The sequence below is a fragment of the Parambassis ranga genome, chromosome 3 (assembly GCF_900634625.1).
Source record: "Parambassis ranga chromosome 3, fParRan2.1, whole genome shotgun sequence".
In the NCBI taxonomy this organism is placed as follows: domain Eukaryota; kingdom Metazoa; phylum Chordata; class Actinopteri; family Ambassidae; genus Parambassis; species Parambassis ranga.
The window spans coordinates 2,128,755-2,149,343 of record NC_041024.1 but is presented as its reverse complement, the minus strand read 5'-3'; the positions used below and the strand labels follow the sequence as shown (position 1 = coordinate 2,149,343).

The 20,589-nt window shown below is 47.7% G+C and overlaps 2 protein-coding genes across 3 annotated transcripts; one reads left to right on the top strand and one right to left on the bottom strand.

Annotated features, from left to right (window-relative positions):
• Positions 1 to 5,212: 5,212 nt before the first annotated feature.
• LOC114433591 (D(4) dopamine receptor-like) lies at positions 5,213 to 12,368 on the top strand. The gene is made up of 4 exons (XM_028402232.1): positions 5,213 to 5,461; positions 6,345 to 6,457; positions 7,383 to 7,978; positions 12,166 to 12,368. The coding sequence occupies exons 1-4, from the start codon at positions 5,213 to 5,215 to the stop codon at positions 12,366 to 12,368; spliced, it is 1,161 nt and encodes a 386-aa protein (XP_028258033.1).
• Positions 12,369 to 17,665: 5,297 nt separating this feature from the next.
• Positions 17,666 to 20,354, bottom strand: LOC114432891 (NAD-dependent protein deacetylase sirtuin-3-like). 2 transcript variants are annotated; one of them, XM_028400968.1, is made up of 8 exons: positions 20,102 to 20,354; positions 19,949 to 19,997; positions 19,275 to 19,454; positions 18,961 to 19,193; positions 18,793 to 18,893; positions 18,552 to 18,713; positions 18,276 to 18,477; positions 17,666 to 18,040 (listed from the first exon to the last, which is right to left on the bottom strand). In XM_028400968.1, exons 1-8 carry the CDS (start codon positions 20,199 to 20,201, stop codon positions 17,934 to 17,936), a joined length of 1,134 nt encoding a protein of 377 aa, XP_028256769.1. In that variant the 5' UTR covers positions 20,202 to 20,354; the 3' UTR covers positions 17,666 to 17,933. The 2 variants fall into 2 exon arrangements, with proteins under 2 accessions (XP_028256769.1, XP_028256770.1); XM_028400969.1 differs by having other exon boundaries at positions 17,898 to 18,040; positions 18,268 to 18,477.
• Between the last annotated feature and the right edge of the window lie 235 nt (positions 20,355 to 20,589).

Below are 20,589 nucleotides of genomic sequence, written 5' to 3'. Positions count from 1 at the left end.
CCGCCATGTTGACAGCGTCACGTCCGCCAAAACTCTCAAATATGGACAAAGAGGGGGAGCACGAGCGGGGTTTAGGGGGGCGGGCGATCGTGGGAGCAGGAAACTCACGCTGTGATACGGCAACTGTCTGTCACTCAAGCAGCAACACCATAATTAGGCGTAATTTTAAGTCCGAATACCATTGAAACGAGTGAGTTGTAAAAAAATTCACCCCCCGTACAACTGACACTAGAAGAGAACCTATCATCAGAGACCAGAGTGGTTTTTTGTACCAGGCCGTAAACATGTTAATTTCTGCTGTGAAGTCGGCCATTTTAACATGGGAGTCTATGGGAAATTACTCGCTTTTGGAGCCAGCCCCCAGCTGTTGCAGTGTGAATTACAAGTTTTGACACTTCCGCATGGGCTTCAACTTTGAGCCCCGAAGGTTGCCGCTTGGCACAGCACTGGTTTAAACCACTACCCCACACACCTGCTGACCGTGGTGTCCTTCTTTTTCAGCCAACAAAAACAAATTAAATATGAACATATCCAAAAAACAAACATTTGAGCAGAGATCAGTGATAACAACAAGCCACCGAGCCAGAAACCGTCTCTTTATTATTTGACGAGTATCCATCCGCTAACATGGAGGAGGCAGTGTTCATAGTCAGCCGGCCACCAGGGGGCGATCGTGATGTTTTGGCCTGACGTTTGGGGAGCTGTCATAGCATCCTTACTGCTGCCTGCTTGTCACGTGTGTTGTTGTTGTTGTGGGCGGGGCTTGTTACCATGGTAGCGGCAGAAGAGAATATTTTCCATGTTAAAATGATGATTCTGAACTTCACATGTTCTCGCTTCTTGTTTTTTTTGTTTTATTTTTGTAATCGAGTTTCCTGTGTGTCAGTTTTACTCCCTGACATTTTTCCTGCTGTGTGATTGGCCGCCCCGCCCTCATTGTTTCCACCTGTGTCGCCGCTTCATCAGTCTCTTTTTGCTCACACCCACTAAAACACGTTAACAAATACAGCCTTTGGTTTTTTTTAAAGTGTAACAACAGGTTAAAGGAAGCAGATGTGGCCTTTTCTATGTGTCCATATGTCTCATAGAAGCTGTTAAGGGACATGCTAGCATTTGCTGCTAATATACAGTAAGAGACTTTTGCAAAATGCTAAATCCAAAGAAGAGTGTGATGTTGAACGTTTCAGCACTCTGTGGCAGGCGCAGAATGTGTTAACCATCTCCCTTTCACACGTGTTTGTTTCTATTCTTCCACCCTGACAGATCCCAAACACATCAAGGTACAAATGTATTTATATTTCTGTGAAGACAAACCGACGTCAGCTCCTGAAAAAGTGGCTCTAAATCCTCACCCCGACATCACATGCAGCGAGCAGCTGACACACTTCCCTCCGCGGCCCCATGCGTGTAAAGGTGTTCGGGCCACGGCGGCTCCCGTGGCATGAATATCATTAGAATAAAGTCAGCAGCAATTAGCTTTTCACACAGAGCCGCTGAGCCTCCGGAGGAGAAGGAGAAAAGTTGAAGAATAGCACACATGCTTAGAGAAAGACAGCGCAGATGTTTAAGTCGCTCAGAATCCTTCAGGCAGAAAAGTGGACTCATGGAGGCGACGCAGGACCATATGAGCGGTAAAGATGAGTCACATGGAGACAAAGGCCTCAGCTGATCGAGATGCTTTTTAAGATGTAGAGATGGCCCCCTGGTTTCAGACAACATACATCAGTGTGTGTGTGTGTGTGTGAGCACACAAATGTGCTTTCACAAGCAGCACAAAGATTAAAGACTATAACGTCATGTGACCAGAAGTAAACGGACACCATGTGCAGCTTGGACTGGGCCTGGACTTTTGTCCCTGTAGGGAGTTGTGTTTTTGTGTCCAACAATTGACTAGAAGCTGTGGACACGCAGGAGCAGGAGGGTACATGATGTGGGCAAAAGTATGTGGACAGCCAGCCTCAGGCGTCTGTAAGGTCTGATGGAGCGTGATGAGGTCAGGGGTCAGGTGGTCTTGGGGTTTTTTTGTGCAGACAAACACACTAAGGGATCATCGGAATCCTCTTTATCTGCTCCAAAGCTGCAGCGCTGATCAGTGAATGGAGGTCTGGACTGTTAGTCTGGATACAGGAACATTTACACGAGGCTTTTCAGACTGAACATGGCGTCCGGTTACTTTTGGTGACATGGTGTGTTTTCATCCTGTGGGATAAACGTGGGATAACTGGGACCTGGAGAGAACCGTGACCTCGGTCCTCTTTGATTAGGAACCAGCCCACATCTGAGGACTTTACTCCCAGCTGGATGACTGCAGGAAGTCTCTCCTGAAATGAAAAGATTTTTGAGTTTTTGGTTTTTAATGATTCGGCAGGATTATTCATCATCATCCTCATCATCATCTCAAACCTCACTACCAGAGAGCACACAGAATAATTCATGATGTAACCCCGAGGGGAGGAGACGCGCTTTAAGGAGGATAGCGCTGCTTCATGGAGGAGCTCGGGGGACGTGGTGCAGGTGGAGGAACTTTAATGAGCGGCCTCCTCTCTGACAGACACTGCAGGTGTGGTTCAGTCCTCTGACGCTGTCCACGCCGCAGACAGTAACTTCCTCTCAGGTCTACGTCCTCACTCACATCTAACTGGAGCAGAAGTTCCTGCAAACTTTTAATTACATTTAATCACAGTTTGAAATGAACGGCTGAAGTTTCTGACTGCTCACATCAGGACGTCTCTGCAGCTCAGGACTCACATGGACACATGTGAGCAGCAGCAGGACTTGGACAGGACAGCAGGACTTGTTGTCATGGTCTCTTTTTTTTCACTTGAACCTCATGTTTTGTGTGTTCTTGGTTGTTTCTGTGTGTGGTCCTGGTTTATTCTGCCCTGTTTTATTATTCATAAAGTTTCCTCATGTATCTTTGCGTCTTTAATCGCGCAGTTTAAACAGAGATACGGCCCGGTCTGTGTTTTAATAATAATAATAATTGAAACCTTTATTAGTCCCACAATGGGGAAATTGCTTAAGGCAGCCCAGCAAAGAGCGCCATACACCAGTGAGTACACTGGAGGCCATGCAGGTAAAGTGTCTTGCCCAAGGACACACAACAGTGACTAGGGAGGAGTTGGGATCGAACCACCAACCTTCCGGTTACGGGACAACCCTGCAGCCCACTACTGCGCATGCGTTATCCGAACACGCTCAACGTCACGGAGCCTACACGAAATACTTTTAGATGAAAACAAACATGGCGGCGCCCACGGGGCGTTGGACAGAAGTGATGGAGGTCTGACGAGCTGAGGCAGCAACACGCAGCACAAACTGGCTGACTGAGGCTTTCATTGAAACAGCAGCAGTTCCGGGTTGTTGACGTGTTTAGTTTCCGGTTCAGTGTTTTCACCTGAGCACCTGAAGGCGCGTGTCTGTGAGCAGTGACGTCGCAGCCGACCACCGCACCGGACAGTGTGAGTTTTGACTTGACGTCACGTGTTGTGAGGCTTTACGTCCTCTGGTTGTTCCTGCTTTGTGATGACCTCGTAGGTCAATTATCCAGACTGTATATTAAGTTACTCTCGAACAACTGGTAATCTTTTATTATGTTATTTTATTCATGGTTGTAGTTTTCATCAAAGTCTTCCAAAAACAATGTGGCGATATGAATTACAGAAAATATTCATGGAGACCAGCAACAGACCGCGGTCGAAGAGCCACATGCCTTCAAGCTGCACACACGTCCACTCTCCTTCATTCTGATCATTCTGAAATTCAGAGTCAGCCAATAGAAACGCAGCATTAACATTTCTGTCTCCGTGTGGTATTTTCAATTAGAACAGGTCTTAAATACTAAACATACATCAAAACATATTCTCCTGGTCGACTCCTGCCACAACAGCCAATGAGAGGCTGCAGACTGGACATCATCATCATCATCATCATCATCATCATGAGTGGGATGCTCTGTGCTCTTACCGCTCACAAACATGGTGCCAACACACAAACACACAAACACACAAACACAGGACCAAATGGAAAACAAAGAAAGAAGGTAAACAAATCAACACAATCTCACAACACTCCAGCTCGTGCTCGTCCTCCATATTTGTTTGTCTCTGAGTTAAAAACTGTTGACACGGTCACAGTCTGTGTGTGTGTGTGTGTGTGTGTGCTCCCTGTTTGTAAAATCAGTGAAGAGTTTAAAATCCTCCAGCGTGCAGCCAGTTTAACCGAACAGCAGCTGACTGTGACCTTCAGGTGCAGAAAGTAAAGCCTCCTCATGAGAAGCAGCTTCAGCGCTCCTGAAAGACAGACTAGACAACATGGCTACACATCAGACGATGAAGTACACGACTGAAATGTAACACAGACTGCAGGTGGTGGTGTTTGCAGAGCGTGGCGATGCTGCACTCCTGAGGTTGTGTTGGTGTTTTGGTGCATTAACTTTTAGTCTCTGGCTTCACAGATCATCATCATGTTCATTTATTTTCTCCCATTGGCTGTTTGTGGATGGAACGCATGAGCTGTTTACTTCCTGGTTGGACTACAAAAACACGTCATCACCTCTGCTGTGCTCTACTAAGTTTGTTGCAGAATTTTAGAAGTTGAAATTTTCAATGGTGTGTGTGTGTGTGTGTGTGTGTGTGTGTCCTCCTCCTCCTCCTCCGCTCTCTCTGACGCGCTGAACCAAATCAGTCCGTCTCTGTGTGTGAGTTCACGCTGAGAGACTCACCTCTGTGTGTGACGCCTGTAGTAGCGGGTAGCGGTGTGTTTGTGGTGTGTGGGTCAGTGTGGGTCAGTGTAGGTGATTGTTTACTGTCGGACCTGCTTCGCCTTCCTGCGCGCACAGGCTCAGTAAGGAGATTTGCGCGGACGGATTTAAGCTGTTGCCTCCTGATTTGTCCACTTTGCTGAGTTGTCCCGCGGAGAGCAGGCTGAGAAAGCGGTCCACGTATCGCCACATGAGACGGGCAGTGAGAAGAGTTTAGGTGTGAGGAAAGTGGCGCACGGGAGCGGGTGAAGTCTGGTCACTGCGAGCTTTGCGCTTTGGAGAGCGGCGCGCACCAGGATGGGCGTCCCCACCGGGAAAACTTAGCCTGACTTCACCTGCTCACCTCCTGCTCATCGCACGGCTCATAGATGAGAACTCCTCCGGAGAGAGCCTCCACCTGTCGGACTTGGAGCCCGCCAGTCTGCTGCGCCAGGCGCCGAACCGCCGACCATGTCGCACAACTCCACTGATTCCAGCAACGACACGCTGCCAGCGGCCGCGGTGGCGCACTACAATTTCCCTGCGCTCATATTCGGGATTTTGCTGATTATCACCGTCACGGGTGGGAACGTGCTCGTGTGCATCAGCGTGTACCTGGAGAAGGCGCTGAAAACGACAACGAACTACTTCATAGTGAGTCTGGCGTTTGCAGACCTGCTGCTGGCGGTGCTGGTCCTGCCGCTCTTCGTTTACGCGGAGGTAAGACGCGGCTGTGAGGCGGACGACTGACCGGGCAGGGTGGCCCCTGAGGGGTCATCGGAGTGTAAGGGTGTGCTGTGTTTGACCCCAGAGGGTAAACTAAACGCAGGATTTTACCCAACAGCACCAAACCCCAGAGGCACCAGGACGCAGGCGTCCTTTAGAGGGGCCATTAGGAGCTTTTAATGAGAGGCCATTCCTCTCCTAGTGTGTGCAGCCGGGTGTTAGCACAGAAAAAGCAGTTTTCTCCAACATTTTCAAGTAGAACATATTTTAAATATGCTGCTTAAAATTATAAATAGGATCAAAGTTAATGTAATCATGCGTGGCTGCCAATTACACCCCCCAGACCCAGCTCATTATGACACAAAGCAGAGGCAGCACTGCCCCCCCCCTCCCTCCTCTCACCTCTTCATCAGGATTAATCAATGACAGCAGAGACACTGGTTTACCAGCAGATGTGCGATCCATTATTCTTAATATTTCCTTTAAAGGGTGTAATTTAGTTCTCAGCTAAGTATCAGAGGCCGGCTGCCTGCCGCCCGGATGCCTGTCTGAATATCCCAGAGACGCCCCGCTGAGGATTCCCCTTAAGTCCTCTGTAATTAGCTGCATTTGTGATCTTGTTACCTGTGCCAGTGGTGTCGCAGCCACGTAATCTGACTGCCACACTGGTGGTTTATCACTGGATTAGAACAGCCCAGCCTGGGGGGTTAAAGCCTGCCGTGTTCACCTAGAGAGAAGTCAGGGGTGGAGAGGAGGAAGAGGACGGAGAGAGCCGGTGTTTTGTTTTTTCTGCAGGAATGTTTGTGAGCTGGCACAAGAGGATTACACATATTTACACAGAGATTTGGGGCAGCTAATGAGTCGCTGTTGTGTGCAGTTTCAGGGTGGAGTTTGGTCCTTGAACATGCTGATGTGCGATGGCCTGATGACCATGGACGTGATGCTGTGCACCGCATCCATATTCAACCTCTGTGCCATCAGCGTGGACAGGTATGTGTGCGTCCGCCAGGGAGACATCAATCATCACACTGCAGGAGAGGGAAGGAGGAGGCTCAGAGTTTACAAAGTTCCAACAAGGACACATAATTCTCTCATATCCTCATCCAAACAAAAAAACGTTGACTGTCAGTAAAGATGGACGACGTGACAGCCCCTCAAAAGGGGAGGCCAAAACATCTGGAACTCTCCCTGGTGGCTGGCCGCAGACATATAGCTCCTAAACCCCACCTCTCCCATGTTAGTGGATGCAACACAGGCTCCACTAAAAACTAAAAGTCCTCCTCAAATTGTTCTCAGAGATGGTTCATGGCCTGTCAGCTAGTTTTTTTCAAACACTCATATTTGAACATGTGTTTGTGTCTAATTGGTTTTTGTTGGCTCAGAAAGGAGGAAGTAAAGTCGTGGTCTGGAGCCCGTGGAGCAGCTAAGCTACAAGCTAAGTTGAGTTGATGTGGAAGTGGATGAGTGTTCACCTGGAACAATGTGGCTTCACCCCTGGAGCTCTACTGCACAGACTCTGCTTCCGGCATCACTTTTTACCTCGGTTTTGTGCCGACTGCGTCAGTGGATACACCGCCACCCACACCAAAAGTAGCCTTTAGTATAAACAGTGTCTGCTCCCAGAGCATCCACCAGCAGACTCTGGAGCTGTCTCTGTCTGCAGCGTCCACAAACATTTGACAGGACAGCTTTGGTCCACACATGGACAGTGTGGCATGCAGCATGTCCTCTTATTTTTGAACCCAGAATAGCAGCATAGAGGGGTTCTCTTCTGTACCGTACGCTTCCTTCTGACTGCACTTATAGGTGCGAAACATGTAGAAAAACACTTTGGAAGACAGTGACTGGGCTTTAAAATGGCTTCTAATGTCTGTGAGGAGTCGGTGTTTGATGTGGGCTCCTCTGTGTTTTGCAGATTCATCGCCGTGTCCATCCCCCTGAATTACAACCGCAAACACGTGGACCAGCGTCAGCTCGTCCTGCTCTCGGCCACCTGGCTGCTGGCCCTCGCCGTGGCCTCGCCCGTCATCTTTGGCATCAACAACGTGCCGAACCGCGACCCCAGTGAGTGCAAGCTGGAGGACAACAACTACGTGGTCTACTCCTCGGTCTGCTCCTTCTTCATCCCCTGCCCCATCATGGTCCTGCTCTACTTTGGGGTTTTCCGCGGCCTGCAGCGCTGGGAGGAGACCCGCAAGGCCAAACTGCGCAGCAGCATCGAGGCGTGCAGGAAGCTGCAGCACGCCGCCGTCGCCACCGCCCTCCCGCCTCTGACGGGCACCATCCCAGGCCCTCTGCCGATGCCCCTGCCCAGGGTCATCGAGAGGGATCTGGCCCAGTCCCGGCTGGACGACACGGGCGACTACATCCAGCAGGAGATCCCATACCCCCGGCAGTACAGAGAGAACTCGGTGCCGACGATAACGTTCAGCCAGCAGCAGCACATCAAGAAGAGAGCCAAGATCAACAGCAGGGAGAGGAAAGCCATGCGGGTGCTGCCCGTCGTCGTGGGTGAGTGTTCACCGTGTTTTAGGAGGCTTTAGTCCATTACCCACAAACCATTACTGGATTTATAAGAGAGGCGAGCTGCTGATGGGGGTCCTGCTGTGAGTACCTGCAGCCTGCACGGTGGTTTACAGCTCAGCCCCAGGTGTGAGCAGCGCGGCGTGCTGGTTGGTGTGTGTGTCAGTAACTGTGCTGACTTATTTCCTGCTGTTGTATCAGAATACACTTTAGAGGCTGTAAGTCAACACATTTAAATACGAGCAGCACATGTTTAACTCCACAAGTCTGACTCACAGCAGTCTGTTATGGACTCATGATGTCGCGATGACACTGATAGACCACCCTAAATCCTTTCTTTGATAACTAAAGGATCCAGATGATCATAGAGGCACTGTTACGACCCTGACTCAGGGGGTAGCAACGTGAAAACATGAGCAAGTGGATTAAAATAAGATTTACATTTATTTACAAATTAATTTGCAACAAAACTAAAGAAATAAAGCGAGGTGGTGTGGTGTGTGTAGGAAGGCTCCCTTATACCCTCAGCTGATGACCAGGTGCAGCTGATGAGTAGACGGTCCCTGCTGATTAGGTGTCTGGAACAAAAGAAGAAAACGCACCAAAAACGGACACCCTAGTGGACATAACACCTCCCCCCCATAGAAGCGATGCCACACAAGGCATCTTATCTTTTCTATTTAACAATATTTCAAGTTTCAGCCCCAGCAGAATTTAAATCAACTATTCCAACACCACATCTGCTGATTTTACAAACACATATAATACTCAGAAAGACTCTCTTGTTTAGGAAAGACCTTAAACAAAATTTACAATTTTTATCATCCAATTGTGGTTTTACACACCAAGTGTCTGCACAAAGTAGTACAGCTACACACAAAGCCGCACATCACACGCTCTCTCTCCACTAAAGATACTAAGCGTGCTCTAGACCAAATGAACCATACAAATAGGTTTCCTTGAATGAATGGCATAATTGCCTATGAATCATCTTCAGATGCACACAACAGGAAAACCCATAACACAAAATAACTACACAAATGGGTTTTCAGAAGCACATGTCCTTTCAGCCATCCTTTCATTGCAGTGAACAGTTACTGAATTAAACCTGTAGAGCTGATGATGGGTCAGTGCAGTGCTATCATGCTATGCTAACCTCCACACTACAGACATACTGCTGCTTTTATACACATGATGCCATGTTTAACAAGTATTAGTCAGGGTTGACTCTTTGTTCATATTAAAGCTAATATCATCTATCATCTATCAGACAATAGAATATCGTCCATGTTATACGTAACATTGTTATTTAATCCTTTTTTCAACATATATATATTGATATGAATCAATTTGTATGTATTTTTATTTTTTGTACCTGCTAACTCTGAGATTATAGAGCTGGCTGATGTTTGTTTGTCCTCTCCGCTCTGAGTGGCGTCACGCTGGCAGAGAACACCTTTTATTTTGACCACTTCTCTGCTTCAGTTGTCGGTTTATTCACTGAAGCAGGAAATGGAGGTAAAACAGCTCCTGGCAGCAGGTGAAGTGTTTAATTAGCACTCGACAGTTCAATATGGTAATGACCACTGTTTTTAAAACCAGCACTGCAGCAGTTTACAGTGATTGTCTGTAGCTCCTGTGACTCAGACCCGGTGCTGACCTCGTCATCGCTCTGGACGGACTCTGGTCAGAGCGGTGAATCCACCGTCAGTCTGGACTCTGTGACGGTCCTGCAGGTCAGCGCCAGCCGCCGTCTCTGCCAATCAGCAGCGCCATTATAGCTTAAAGCCTTCAATCCAATTATTATACAACACATGATCTCATAGTCACCTCGGACAGAGAGCGGCCTCATTCACAGTTTGGCCTAATAACATGTAGCTGGGTTGGATTTCTGTGTTAACCATTCGATGCATTAAAGCAGAATCTGAACAAACGGCGAGGAATCCTCGGAGGTCGACTTGAGTTTAGTGAAGTACACAGTGGTGTAAACCATTCAGGATGATTAACGTCTCAGAACACGCTGTGCAAAACCTTCACTGCCGGACCGCAACACAGGAACGCAAAGATCCTACCACGTCTTTAAATTAAGTTATAATTTGATGCTTTCTCAGATCCGAACGCCACCGTGCAGCCTGATCCCAGAGATTCCCTCCTGAGCTTTCTTACCCAGAACAGAAATGTCAGCACAGACAGCAGACACTTAAAATCCTGAGATCATGTTCACAAAGGTTCATCTCAGACCTCCAAGATTTGACTCCGCCTGGAATCCAGGATGACGGGGTCAGATGTGGTTGGTTAACGGGTCAGAGCTCAGTGTTACTGCGGCCACACAGCCGTTACAGTCTCGTGAACACTTTTGTGAAATAATCTTGAATATGTCACAAACGGCCGCTCTGATTTGAAGAATGTACGAGAGCTTCCTCTGGAGGATTTCCTGCCTTGCTCCTGCTGCTGCTGCTGCTGGACAGAGGTCTGCGGTGCTGTATTATCAGAGTGCGCCTAAATGCATCTTATGAATAGGAAGCGCGTCAGGTGTCCGGCTGAGAGCAGATTTTATGCAAAGCCTCCAATCTCCTGGAAAGAGAGACATAAATCCCATCCATCACCCCCTCAACACAAAGCTAATAAATCACTCAAATGTGCGTTATCGCCAACAGGAGGCAGCACCAGAGACAAATGGCCCGGGTCTGATTCAGTGACACAGTTATTCTTAGACCTCAGCGATCGGGGAAAAGCTTATTAAGGAGCGTTATCATCTCCAGCCTGAGCAGAAAGCTCCGCAGTGTTTGGTCTCAGAGGTCTGCTGCTGGATTCCTTTCAGCTGAGGCTGTAAATCAAACGCACGCCGTCCGCTCGCCGTCCTCGCTCGCTCAGCTTAAAGAGAAGACGCTTCTGTTTCCTGTCCTCTGTTACCCCGTTCACACTGGGGAAAAACAATCTGGCTAAAGCGGGATTCGGGCCTATCCAGATGTTGAGAGCACCTCGAATCTGGCAGTATCCAGTTTGATTTCAATCCGGCTAGATCCACCCACGAGAGGCTCAAATGTGGCTCAGGTGTGAACGCAAATGTGGGTCATGAATCCGGCTAGCGACATGCCACTTCCGGTTAGTCATGTGCTGCTACTTCCGGTTCACAGGGCGCGACACGGGACAAAAAAACACACGACGCATGCCCACATATGAGTGGCCTGGGTCGGATATAAAAAATTGGAATTTAACTGTTCAGACTGTCGTGACAATATCAGATACAGGTCACTTTCGTGCCACAAAATTGGATTGGGGTCACTTTAGCCTGCAGTCTGAACGTAGCATGTGTCATTTTTATTGCCTAATCCAGCCGCCATTTTAATTTAAGAGACTTAACCTCGAATGAAAACAAGCAGCTCAGGTTGTCAGGGGGACTGTCTGCAACGTTGCGTCCTTACATGGTTATTTGCAGCTGTATTGGTCCCACGTCCAGATGATGTCTGCCAATGCGTCCTTTAGCATAAATGTGGTGGATGTATTCTCCACCAAATGTGGCGTACGTGTTGCTTCCTGTTTTTGTCAGTTCGTTTCATGCTCTTGTGCTCGAAGCCTTCTTCTTCTTTGTTTTTATTTGTTTGCACTTTTCGCTCCTTGAGTTTGTATTTCTTATTTTTTGGTTTATTATAGCCATGTTTTCTGTTGGACCTTGTTCTTTATTTGGGGCTTTGCCACCATGTCACACCTAAAACACACCGTTAGCTGCCAGCACCTCTCACAGGCAGCTGATTGGTCGCCTGAGCCTTTGTGAGAATCCAGCTGCCTCACAGTGAAGCTTCTAGAGAAAAGCCAGTTCTGCCACATTGGCAGTAATCATCACACTGATAAAAGGAGCTTTAATTAGGAGCGTTATTATGCACTCAGTTCACAGCTTTTAACATTTCATGTTTGATTGTATCTTGATTAAAAAGACTTTTTAATTTGAACGCTCTCAGTTCTTTCTGTTCTTCTTTCATGAGCTCATGTGCTCCGCACACTGCAGATGTTTAACTAGCTGCATCTTTACAAACCAGCTTTTTACTCGGATACTCTCTGACAGTGTTGGTCATGTGACTGCTGCTTCCTGCTTGTTGCTGAGGAGGGCAGGATGTTCAGAGTCAGAGAACTGTGCCTTTCTAACTCCCCCTTGTGGTTTCTTTGTGTTGCTGCAGGCTGCTTCCTCTTCTGCTGGACTCCCTTCTTCGTAGTCCACACCACGCGGGCCGTGTGTTTGACGTGCGACATCCCTCCCAGTCTGATGAGCACCGTCACCTGGCTGGGCTACGTCAACAGCGCCCTCAACCCCATCATCTACACCATCTTCAACACCGAGTTCAAGAAATTCTTCAAGAAGTGTTTCCGCAGCTGCTGCTGACGGCACGGACTCGGCCTGCGGCCTCCAGCTGTCAGCCTGTCATTTGACGCAGTTTTTGGTGATAAGAGTTCAATTTCTGGGTCCATTTTTGTCATTTGCTGATGTACTCTCCTGACCTCTGAGGATTACTGCGCAGAAAAAAAAGATGATGTTTCACTGGAAGGCTGCGCACAAACTGAAGAGGAAGATTTCAGTCTGTCTATATAGCACTTCTCATTCTGGAGCACACTGTCCAGCAGCCTTGGTCAGGTTGGATATGGTCTGCCAGTTCCAGTGAAGGACATGAGGATTTGTGCAGGGCCTGAGCAGCATGACTGCCTGAAAGGATAATCTCAGGGCAGAAAGGTCTCTGAGAATACAGACATACAGGCTGAATGAGCTTCAACCGAGCAGAACGACGAGCGGCTCCACGGCCAGAGCGTCCCTCTGAAAATCAGCCGATCGTGTCCGTCTTTCATCTCTCAGACAGGAAACGTGAAGCCACAATACATTCAACAGCTCGTTAGCTTAGCTTAGCATAAAGAGGACCAAACCTCAAACAAGTTTTGGGCTGCAGTTCCTCAAGTGTCCACTTGAGGGCTGACCCCAAAATTCTTTTATTCGGGTCTCCAATGACCTCCATGTCGGCCATTCATCCATGCATCAATTTTCTTCCACTTATCCAGTCCGAGGTCACATGGGAACAGGAAACCCCAGACCTTCCTCTCCCTGGTCACCTCCAGCTCATCTGGGAGGATGCTAGGGTCTTCCCGGGCCAGCCGAGAGACGTAATCCTTCCGGTGTGTTCTGGGATGCCCTGCTGCCTCCTTCAAAATGGACATACCTAGAACACCTCACCAGGGTGGTCCGGGGGGGCATCCAAGCCACCGCTGAACCACCTCAGCTGTGCAGCACCTATTGACCCTGTCCCTGAGGGAGACACCAGCCAGCCTGTAGAGGAAACTTGTTTTGGCTGCTGTATCTATGTTAATAGGCTTAACCTATAAATTAGGAGGCACCACCTGGAGGTAACCTCAGAATGTTCCTCCATCTATACTTACAGTCCGGTGTTTCCCCTACCACTGTATCAGTCCATAGTGGTGGCTCCAGCTGTGGCGGCCATCTTGGAAATGGACATTTTATTATGGAGGTCAGTGGAGATTGACTCACTTTTGGATATAGCGCTCGAGTGGACCCCGGAGGAACCGCACTTTGTGACTTCATCCTCACTCCTGGAGGTCGCTGCTTGGTATTATTAAGTGTTGACGTATTTAAAGTTAACAAAGGACACTTAAGTATTTTTTTAATTAATCTGTTACATGTCCAAAAAAAACTGCTCAACACTGGGCGCCCCCTGCTGGTAGAAGTGTGTGCCATATTCAGCTCAGCTCCTTCTACTCTTCAGGATGTCAGTGTGGACTCAGGTCCTTCCAGAAGAGGAACAAAACCCCACCGCTGTGTTAAAATAAGACCGGCTGCAGGGAGGTGAGGCTGATGAGAGCTGAGCAGTCAGCCGACATCACTGACGTCTTCTACGAGCTGTGTGTGAACAGGCCAATGGGTTTACAATGCAAACACACACGGCGCGGCTGAAAGCAGCTCAGCGCGGCTATTTAAAGACACTTAAAGACCTGCAGTCATACAGTACTGAGTAGCATTATGCCTTAAGTTCAAAGTCTGTTACTGTCCGTCATCACAGGATTTAAAACACGGATGAGATCCCAGCAGTCTTTTTGTAATATAGCAGAAAAAAGAAGTTATTTTAATGTGAAACATTTTTTTATTATTTGCCTCTAAATGTTCTAAATTCATAGAAATAAACATTTCCGTTCTCTAATAAGATGCATTTATATTAGATGTTAATGGAACCGTGGAGTCGCTTTAATAGAAACCTCCAGATTGTGTCTTGATCTTTCGTTCGCACACGCGAGTCTTTGTCATGTTCTGTGAAGTCTGAGTGTGTGTGTGGTTACTGCCTGTGCCTACTGTATGCCATATCCACGTTTTATGTGGAAACCTTTCTAATAAAGTGTGTCGCCTTTCTAAGTGTTGCTGTGGCTGCTCAGGGTGGAGGTGGACGTGGTGTCTTCATGCTGGAACAGCTGGAGGCCAGCGCTCATAAAGTAGAGGGTCGGCGTGGTGTTTCTGCAGGAAGTCCTTTGGTTTTTCTGGCTGTTGTGTGTCTCTCTGTGGTTGTTGTGTGTCTTTCTGTGGTTGTTGTGTGTCTGTGGTTGTGTGTCTTTCTGTGGTTGTTGTGTGTCTGTGGTTGTGTGTCTCTCTGTGGTTGTTGTGTGTCTTTCTGTGGTTGTTGTGTGTCTCTCTGTGGTTGTGTGTCTCTCTGTGGTTGTTGTGTGTCTCTGTGGTTGTTGTGTGTCTCTCTGTGGTTGTGTGTCTCTGTGGTTGTTGTGTGTCTGTGGTTGTGTGTCTCTCTGTGGTTGTTGTGTGTCTCTGTGGTTGTTGTGTGTCTCTCTGTGGTTGTTGTGTGTCTCTCTGTGTGTTTTATCCCTCTTGTTTGCGCTCTGATGTGGTTTTGTGCTTGTTGTTTGTAGCCATTTTTACCCTTTGTGTGTTTTATGTTGTTTTGTGTCTGTTGTGTGTTGGCTCTGTGTTTTGTGTCTGCGTGGTTGCTTCGTCCTTTTGGTGCTGATTGTTTGGATCTTTGTGGTGGTTTTTGTTCTGTGTGTGTATTATTTTGTGCCTTGTCTTTGTGCCCGTTTTTAACCCATTCATGTTGTTGTTTTGTGTCTTTGTGGTGATATTTTTGTTGTCTCTTGTGTCCCTTTTCTGTCTTTGTACTTGTTTTTATCTCTGGTGTTTGTGTGTCTGTTGTTGTGTGTCTCTCTGTGTGTCTGTACCTTTTAGTGGTTGTAATGATTGTGAATGTCTTTGAGGTTGTTCCTCATTCCTTTGTGGTTGCGTGTCTGTGTAGCATGTGCTCTTTGTAGTTATTTCCTGTCCCTTGGACATTGTTTTGTGTCTCTTTTTCCTTATTTGTTGCTATTTCCATCATTTGTTTCTTCTTGTGAAGCCATTTGACACCATGGGTCTAGTTTCTGTGTGGCTGTGAGCTCATGCTGCCGGTCCCTGTGGGGCATCTCAACTTGAATGATTTGTTTTTGGAATCTTGGCTTGAACAGTTCGACATAATCTGACAACACAAACCAGCCACATACAGAAACGTGTTGCATGTCGAAGGCGCTTCCTGTCAGTCTGGTGTGAGTTCTGTGGGTTCTGAGGGGTTTGTGGGTCCTCACAGGGGGTTCTCTGCTGGACTCTGGTCTGTTTGTGTAATTATGTGCAACATTGTACATTTCAACCAAAACTCAAGCTGTCGTTACAAAAAAAACACACACACACACTTAAGATTTAGTTCAAGCTGGAGATATTAGGACAGACGAGTCCTCCCTGAGGACGGCATTAGGAGGTCCACAAAGACTCGGACTCACTTCCTGCTGCGTTAATTCATCTGAATGAATGCGGGATTAATAGAAGCCCAGACGTTTTCTACCACCAGGAGAGAAAAGTAGACGGTGAATAGGCGCCCGGCTGAGCTGTGCAAATTGGACATCAAGGTCTGCACAGTCTTCGTACCTCCTGCTGGGAGGACTCAGCGTTAGAAACCAAATTCTCCTGTTTCCATCCGCTCCGTGCTTCTATTCTCATCCTGCTGCTAAAAGTGTCAGTGTGACTCAGATAACAAGCTGCGTGTGTGTGTTAGTGTGTCTGTGTGTGTGTGTCCAACATGCCCTGACACCAAATAACATGTCAACAGGTGCTCAGAAAATCATCAGTCAGAGGTCGTTGTCGGAGGTTAAATACACGCAGCTCTGACTGCTTGACATTCAGCTGGAACATTGTGTTCCTCGTTTTATTTTTATTTTCTAATAGATGCTATCGCTCATTTTGTTCGATTGGATTTTCCTCATCTGGAGGGAAATTCGGCTGAATGTTTGGCTCATTTATGCAGAAATATCGAAAATGTGAGGGTTTACAAAGTTCTCACCACCGTCTGAGCATAAAGGTCTAATATTTCATTCGCTTTTTAACAGTAATAATGCTCAGCGGGGAAGATCTGACTTTAAGAAGCTTTCAGAAAGCAGAAAGAAAGAAGAAACTATCCTTGCAGCAGATGAGAATATGATGCAGTAATTCTTGTTAGATGTCAGCTGCAGCCTGAAAACACATTTTCTTCAGGCTGAGGTGAAAGGAGAGGTGAAAATTGGTGCCAGGCGTCAGAGCTGGATTTAAACAGCCGAAGCAGGTGCTGAATTTGATCAACTCTATTCTGATCTGTAAAACTACAAAGCCCAAAAATAACACATGACTCAATGGGCGCAGTGTGGAGGCTGATTCATCTCAGCTGGAGAGACGTACACATGAAGGCAGCTCTGCTCAGTGTGGGTACAAAAGATGACATGAACAGACCTGGATCCAGGGGTCTGTGTCCACTTCTCTGCCACGTTCTTGGCTTCCACCAGTTACAACAACTTCCTTGTTGTTCTTGTGATTTATTCATTTATTGGAAATAAATACCGACACACCGTCCAAACACACCAAACTGACCGTTTAAACTCAAACATGTAAGGATGCTGCAGGAGGCGCAGACTCCCTCCCTGCCTCACTGAATGACAGCTGAGACAGAGATAATGGATATATTGTCATGTATGGTGTAGCTTTCAATGAGATGCATCTAATCCGCTCGTTTCCGACGCGTCTTTATCGACACACGCCTCCATGTGAAACTTTAATTTGCATATTAAGCATCCAGCTCACATACACACGACATAAATCATGTCACATCAGCACATTCAGAGGGCTCAGCACTTACAGCTCCGCTCCTCTCTCCACAGGGCGACTGCAGCTGTAGCCTCATACGTCACATGTTTCGATAAACAAAGTCCTGGACCCAGGAGGTGCAGGGACTTCCTGTTTGGAGAGGTCGCTGCAGGCGGACTGAGGTGTTTGCATACTCATACTGGACTTATTAACAGCACGGAGGAGTAAATAAACACACTTCTGCTGTCCTCTGGCTCCCCCTGTTGGTTACATTCATATTGCATCAGAGACCTTTTTTTTATTTGTCTTAATGTCACCGAATCCTACACGAGGACAAGGATCATCTTCTCTCCTCTGAGCTCTGCGGCTTTAACAAAAACAAACAGCAGCGATGTTCCTTCTCTTATATGAACACAAACACACTTCAGTTTATTATGACAGTCCCACACACACCCCTGCTGCTGGGGATCAATCCACTGATGAAAACAGACCTCATAGAATAATACAGGACCGTGTTTTAATCAACAAACCAAACCAAACCCTTACATTGACCCTGAAGCCTTAAAAAGTTTAATTTCACCTCCTAATTCCAGTCAGACACTGGTATTATCACCTCAGGTGAACACAGACCACCTTACAGCACGTTTCCCTGCAGAAGCTGTGCAAAAAGAATAAGAAGAATTCACAAACTCTCTGTAAAATATTGTCTATATTTCTTAAAAACATCTTCTAAACAGTATGCCCTCCATTGCAGTTCATTATTTATTTTCCACTGACCCCAGTTTAAACATATTTATCTCAGTGAAACAGTCAAGAGAGAAGTCTAATCCTGCAGTCTTTGAGTGCAATGAATAAAAGTCTCCCCCCCTCCGCTGTGATGTGGAGGAAGCCGCTCACTCCTCTGGTGTTGTTGCAGCCTGTGGAGGAGAGTAAACAATAGGATGAGCGAAGCTGAAGGCTGCGTCGCTAACATGCTTAAAACTGCAGCAAAGTACAGCTCTGCAGGAGAAGCTCTGTCGAAGGAAAGATCTGACTGAACTCTTTGTGTTGTTGCAGATACTTGCTCAGATTAGTGCTTTTATTTTGAAAGGAATCACTTCAGGAGCAGTTTCAAATCTAATCTGTGGTAAAATCACACCCTCACTTTCTCACTGGCAGCTGACATCAGCGCCTCCAGCTCCTGAGTCCACCCGAGGGCATCGACCAGAGCCTGAACCCCGCTGACCAGGTCCCCGAGCTGCGCCACGTCCTGGTTCCGGCGGCTCGAGGCAAACGGCCCCACCAGGTCCCTGTTGATGAGCAGGCGAGGGACGGAGCTGCGCACGGCGCCTGCCAGGCTGGCGAAAGGCTCCACCTGCAAGAGTCAACAGCAGCGGTCAGGCTGAACGTGCGGTGCAGTTTCCTCCTGAACACCGAGGTGCTGCTCACCACCAGTGAAGTGCCCATGATGATCAGCAGGTCTGCCAGAGGGAAGTCTGTGAGGTACTTGAAGAAGTGACGAGGAAGCTCCTCCTCGAAAAACACGATGTCAGGCTTCACCACCCCCTTACAGGTGGGACACTTCGGGACAGTCCCGCTCATTATGTCCGGCTAATGAGACACACAATCAAAGGGTTAATGTCTGTGTCTGGTGTCTAACCAGGAACATGCTGCATGTACAGGGACTCACTCTGAGGTCCTGACCCTCGTATTTCCTCCGGCACGTGGTGCAGGTGGCGGTGGCGAAGGTGCCATGGGCCTCCACCAGCATCTCCGGAGGAATCCCTGCCACTGCACACAACCACAAAATGAATAACAGCACCGTCACCGAGGAGATGGTAAAGAGACGAAGACGTACGTCTCTCCAGCCCGTCGATGTTCTGCGTGTACATCCGCAGGAGCTGACCCTTCTCATGAAGCAGCCGCACAAAGTAGTGCGTCAGGTTGGGCTGGTAGTTTCCTGGACACAGCTCTTTGGCCAGCGCGAAGAACGGCTTAGGGTTGCGGTGGAAGAAGCCGATCTGGAATATGGCCTCAGCGTAAGGCAGGTCATACTGCTGCAGGTTGTCATAGAGACCACTGCCTGGGGACCTGAAAGCCCAGAACATGCCTCATAATAAAGACTCTTCCTGAAAATGATCCCAGGACTGGACACAGATCTAACCTCTTTACCTGAAGTCTGGGATGCCACTGGGAGTGCTGATCCCAGCACCAGCCATCACCACCACACGCTTGTACTGCTGTTCCCTAAGATTCTTGGCGATGTCCTCCAATGTCAGCTGCTCGGCTGAAGCACCGCCGCCGTGGGAGAAAAGTCCTCGAGTCCCACTCCACACTCCAGAGTGGGACTGTCTGTGAAGAAGCAAACCTGAGCAACAACATCACACTGAGAGCCACTAAACATCCTCAACGCTCCAAGCAGACTGTTTATAGGTTTCACAATTAAGTACAATTTAACTTAAAGGTAGGTAGGTGTTTTTATTCTGATGCACTTTTTGTTAAATGAGTGTAACTTCTCTTTACAATCCGATAGAATCCAATTAGTTTAAAGCGAAGAATATGAATCATCTGTGGAAGCTATAAAACACTAAAAACATCAGCCAATCCTCCGGGTGGACCCTGTGCGGAGTATTGGCTGGTTGTCACTCTCTTCCTGCTCTGCGCGCACCAGAGGTGCAGACCGCAGCTCGTCTTCAGGTAATGCGCGTCCATGTGATTGGGAGGCGTGGCTTCGGGGTGAGCTCCGAGAGAAAGGGGCGTGTGTTTACTTTGGAAATCTGGCTGACTCTCCTACTCTACCTTTAACTACAGAAGCTGATTTATTTATCACACTGCAGGTGGCGTACCTGAGCAGAGCTGCTGCTGCACCTGCAGCTGGACACCTCCGACCAAACCCTACAAAACAATGCATGATAAACAGTCATAAACAGTCATTAACCCTCATATACATATAAACAGTCATTAACCCTACTTCCGCTGCCTCCTTTCAGGTCTCTCACCGTTCGCGCTGCGCCTGCTGCACAGGCTGCCGAACAACCAGCTCAACCTGACAGGTGACATCAGTGAGGAGCTCGCTACAGAAGCCATGACGCCGCACATGCGCCTTCACTGCATGACCGCCGAGAGGACAAACAGCTCCGCCAACACTCACAGGATCCTTCAGCACTTTTCTCCGCTTTAAATTTAAATCTGATCAAACTAATAAACTGTGACTGTCCCCAGCTCGTGTTTGGTTTCCTGTGACCTCCTTCAGTATCCTATGACGGTACCGTAATGCACCCTGTAGCCCAAATTCAGCTGCACAAATTAGTCCCATCGTTAGCGACTAGATTTGTTGTTGTATATCTTTTCTGTTTTTTTTTTATTTTACCAATAACACATATAACTAACGTTATAAATAAGAGAAACGCGGCTCAAAGTTTTTATATTTATTGACATAAAATAGCTAACATCTTAGCTTTATGAATAGCTCTTTCGTTTCCCTTCA

Excerpts from the sequence above, each read along its gene's own strand:
- LOC114433591 (XM_028402232.1), top strand. The coding sequence starts at position 5,213 with ATGTCGCACAACTCCACTGATTCCAGCAACGACACGCTGCCAGCGGCC. Across the intron at positions 6,458-7,382 it reads TGTGCCATCAGCGTGGACAG|ATTCATCGCCGTGTCCATCC; the intron begins GTATGTGTGCGT and ends TGTGTTTTGCAG. Across the intron at positions 7,979-12,165 it reads GGTGCTGCCCGTCGTCGTGG|GCTGCTTCCTCTTCTGCTGG; the intron begins GTGAGTGTTCAC and ends GTGTTGCTGCAG.
- LOC114432891 (XM_028400968.1), bottom strand. The coding sequence starts at position 20,201 with ATGTGCGGCGTCATGGCTTCTGTAGCGAGCTCCTCACTGATGTCACCT. Across the intron at positions 19,194-19,274 it reads AGTGGCATCCCAGACTTCAG|GTCCCCAGGCAGTGGTCTCT; the intron begins GTAAAGAGGTTA and ends CTGGGCTTTCAG. Across the intron at positions 18,478-18,551 it reads TCATGGGCACTTCACTGGTG|GTGGAGCCTTTCGCCAGCCT; the intron begins GTGAGCAGCACC and ends TGACTCTTGCAG.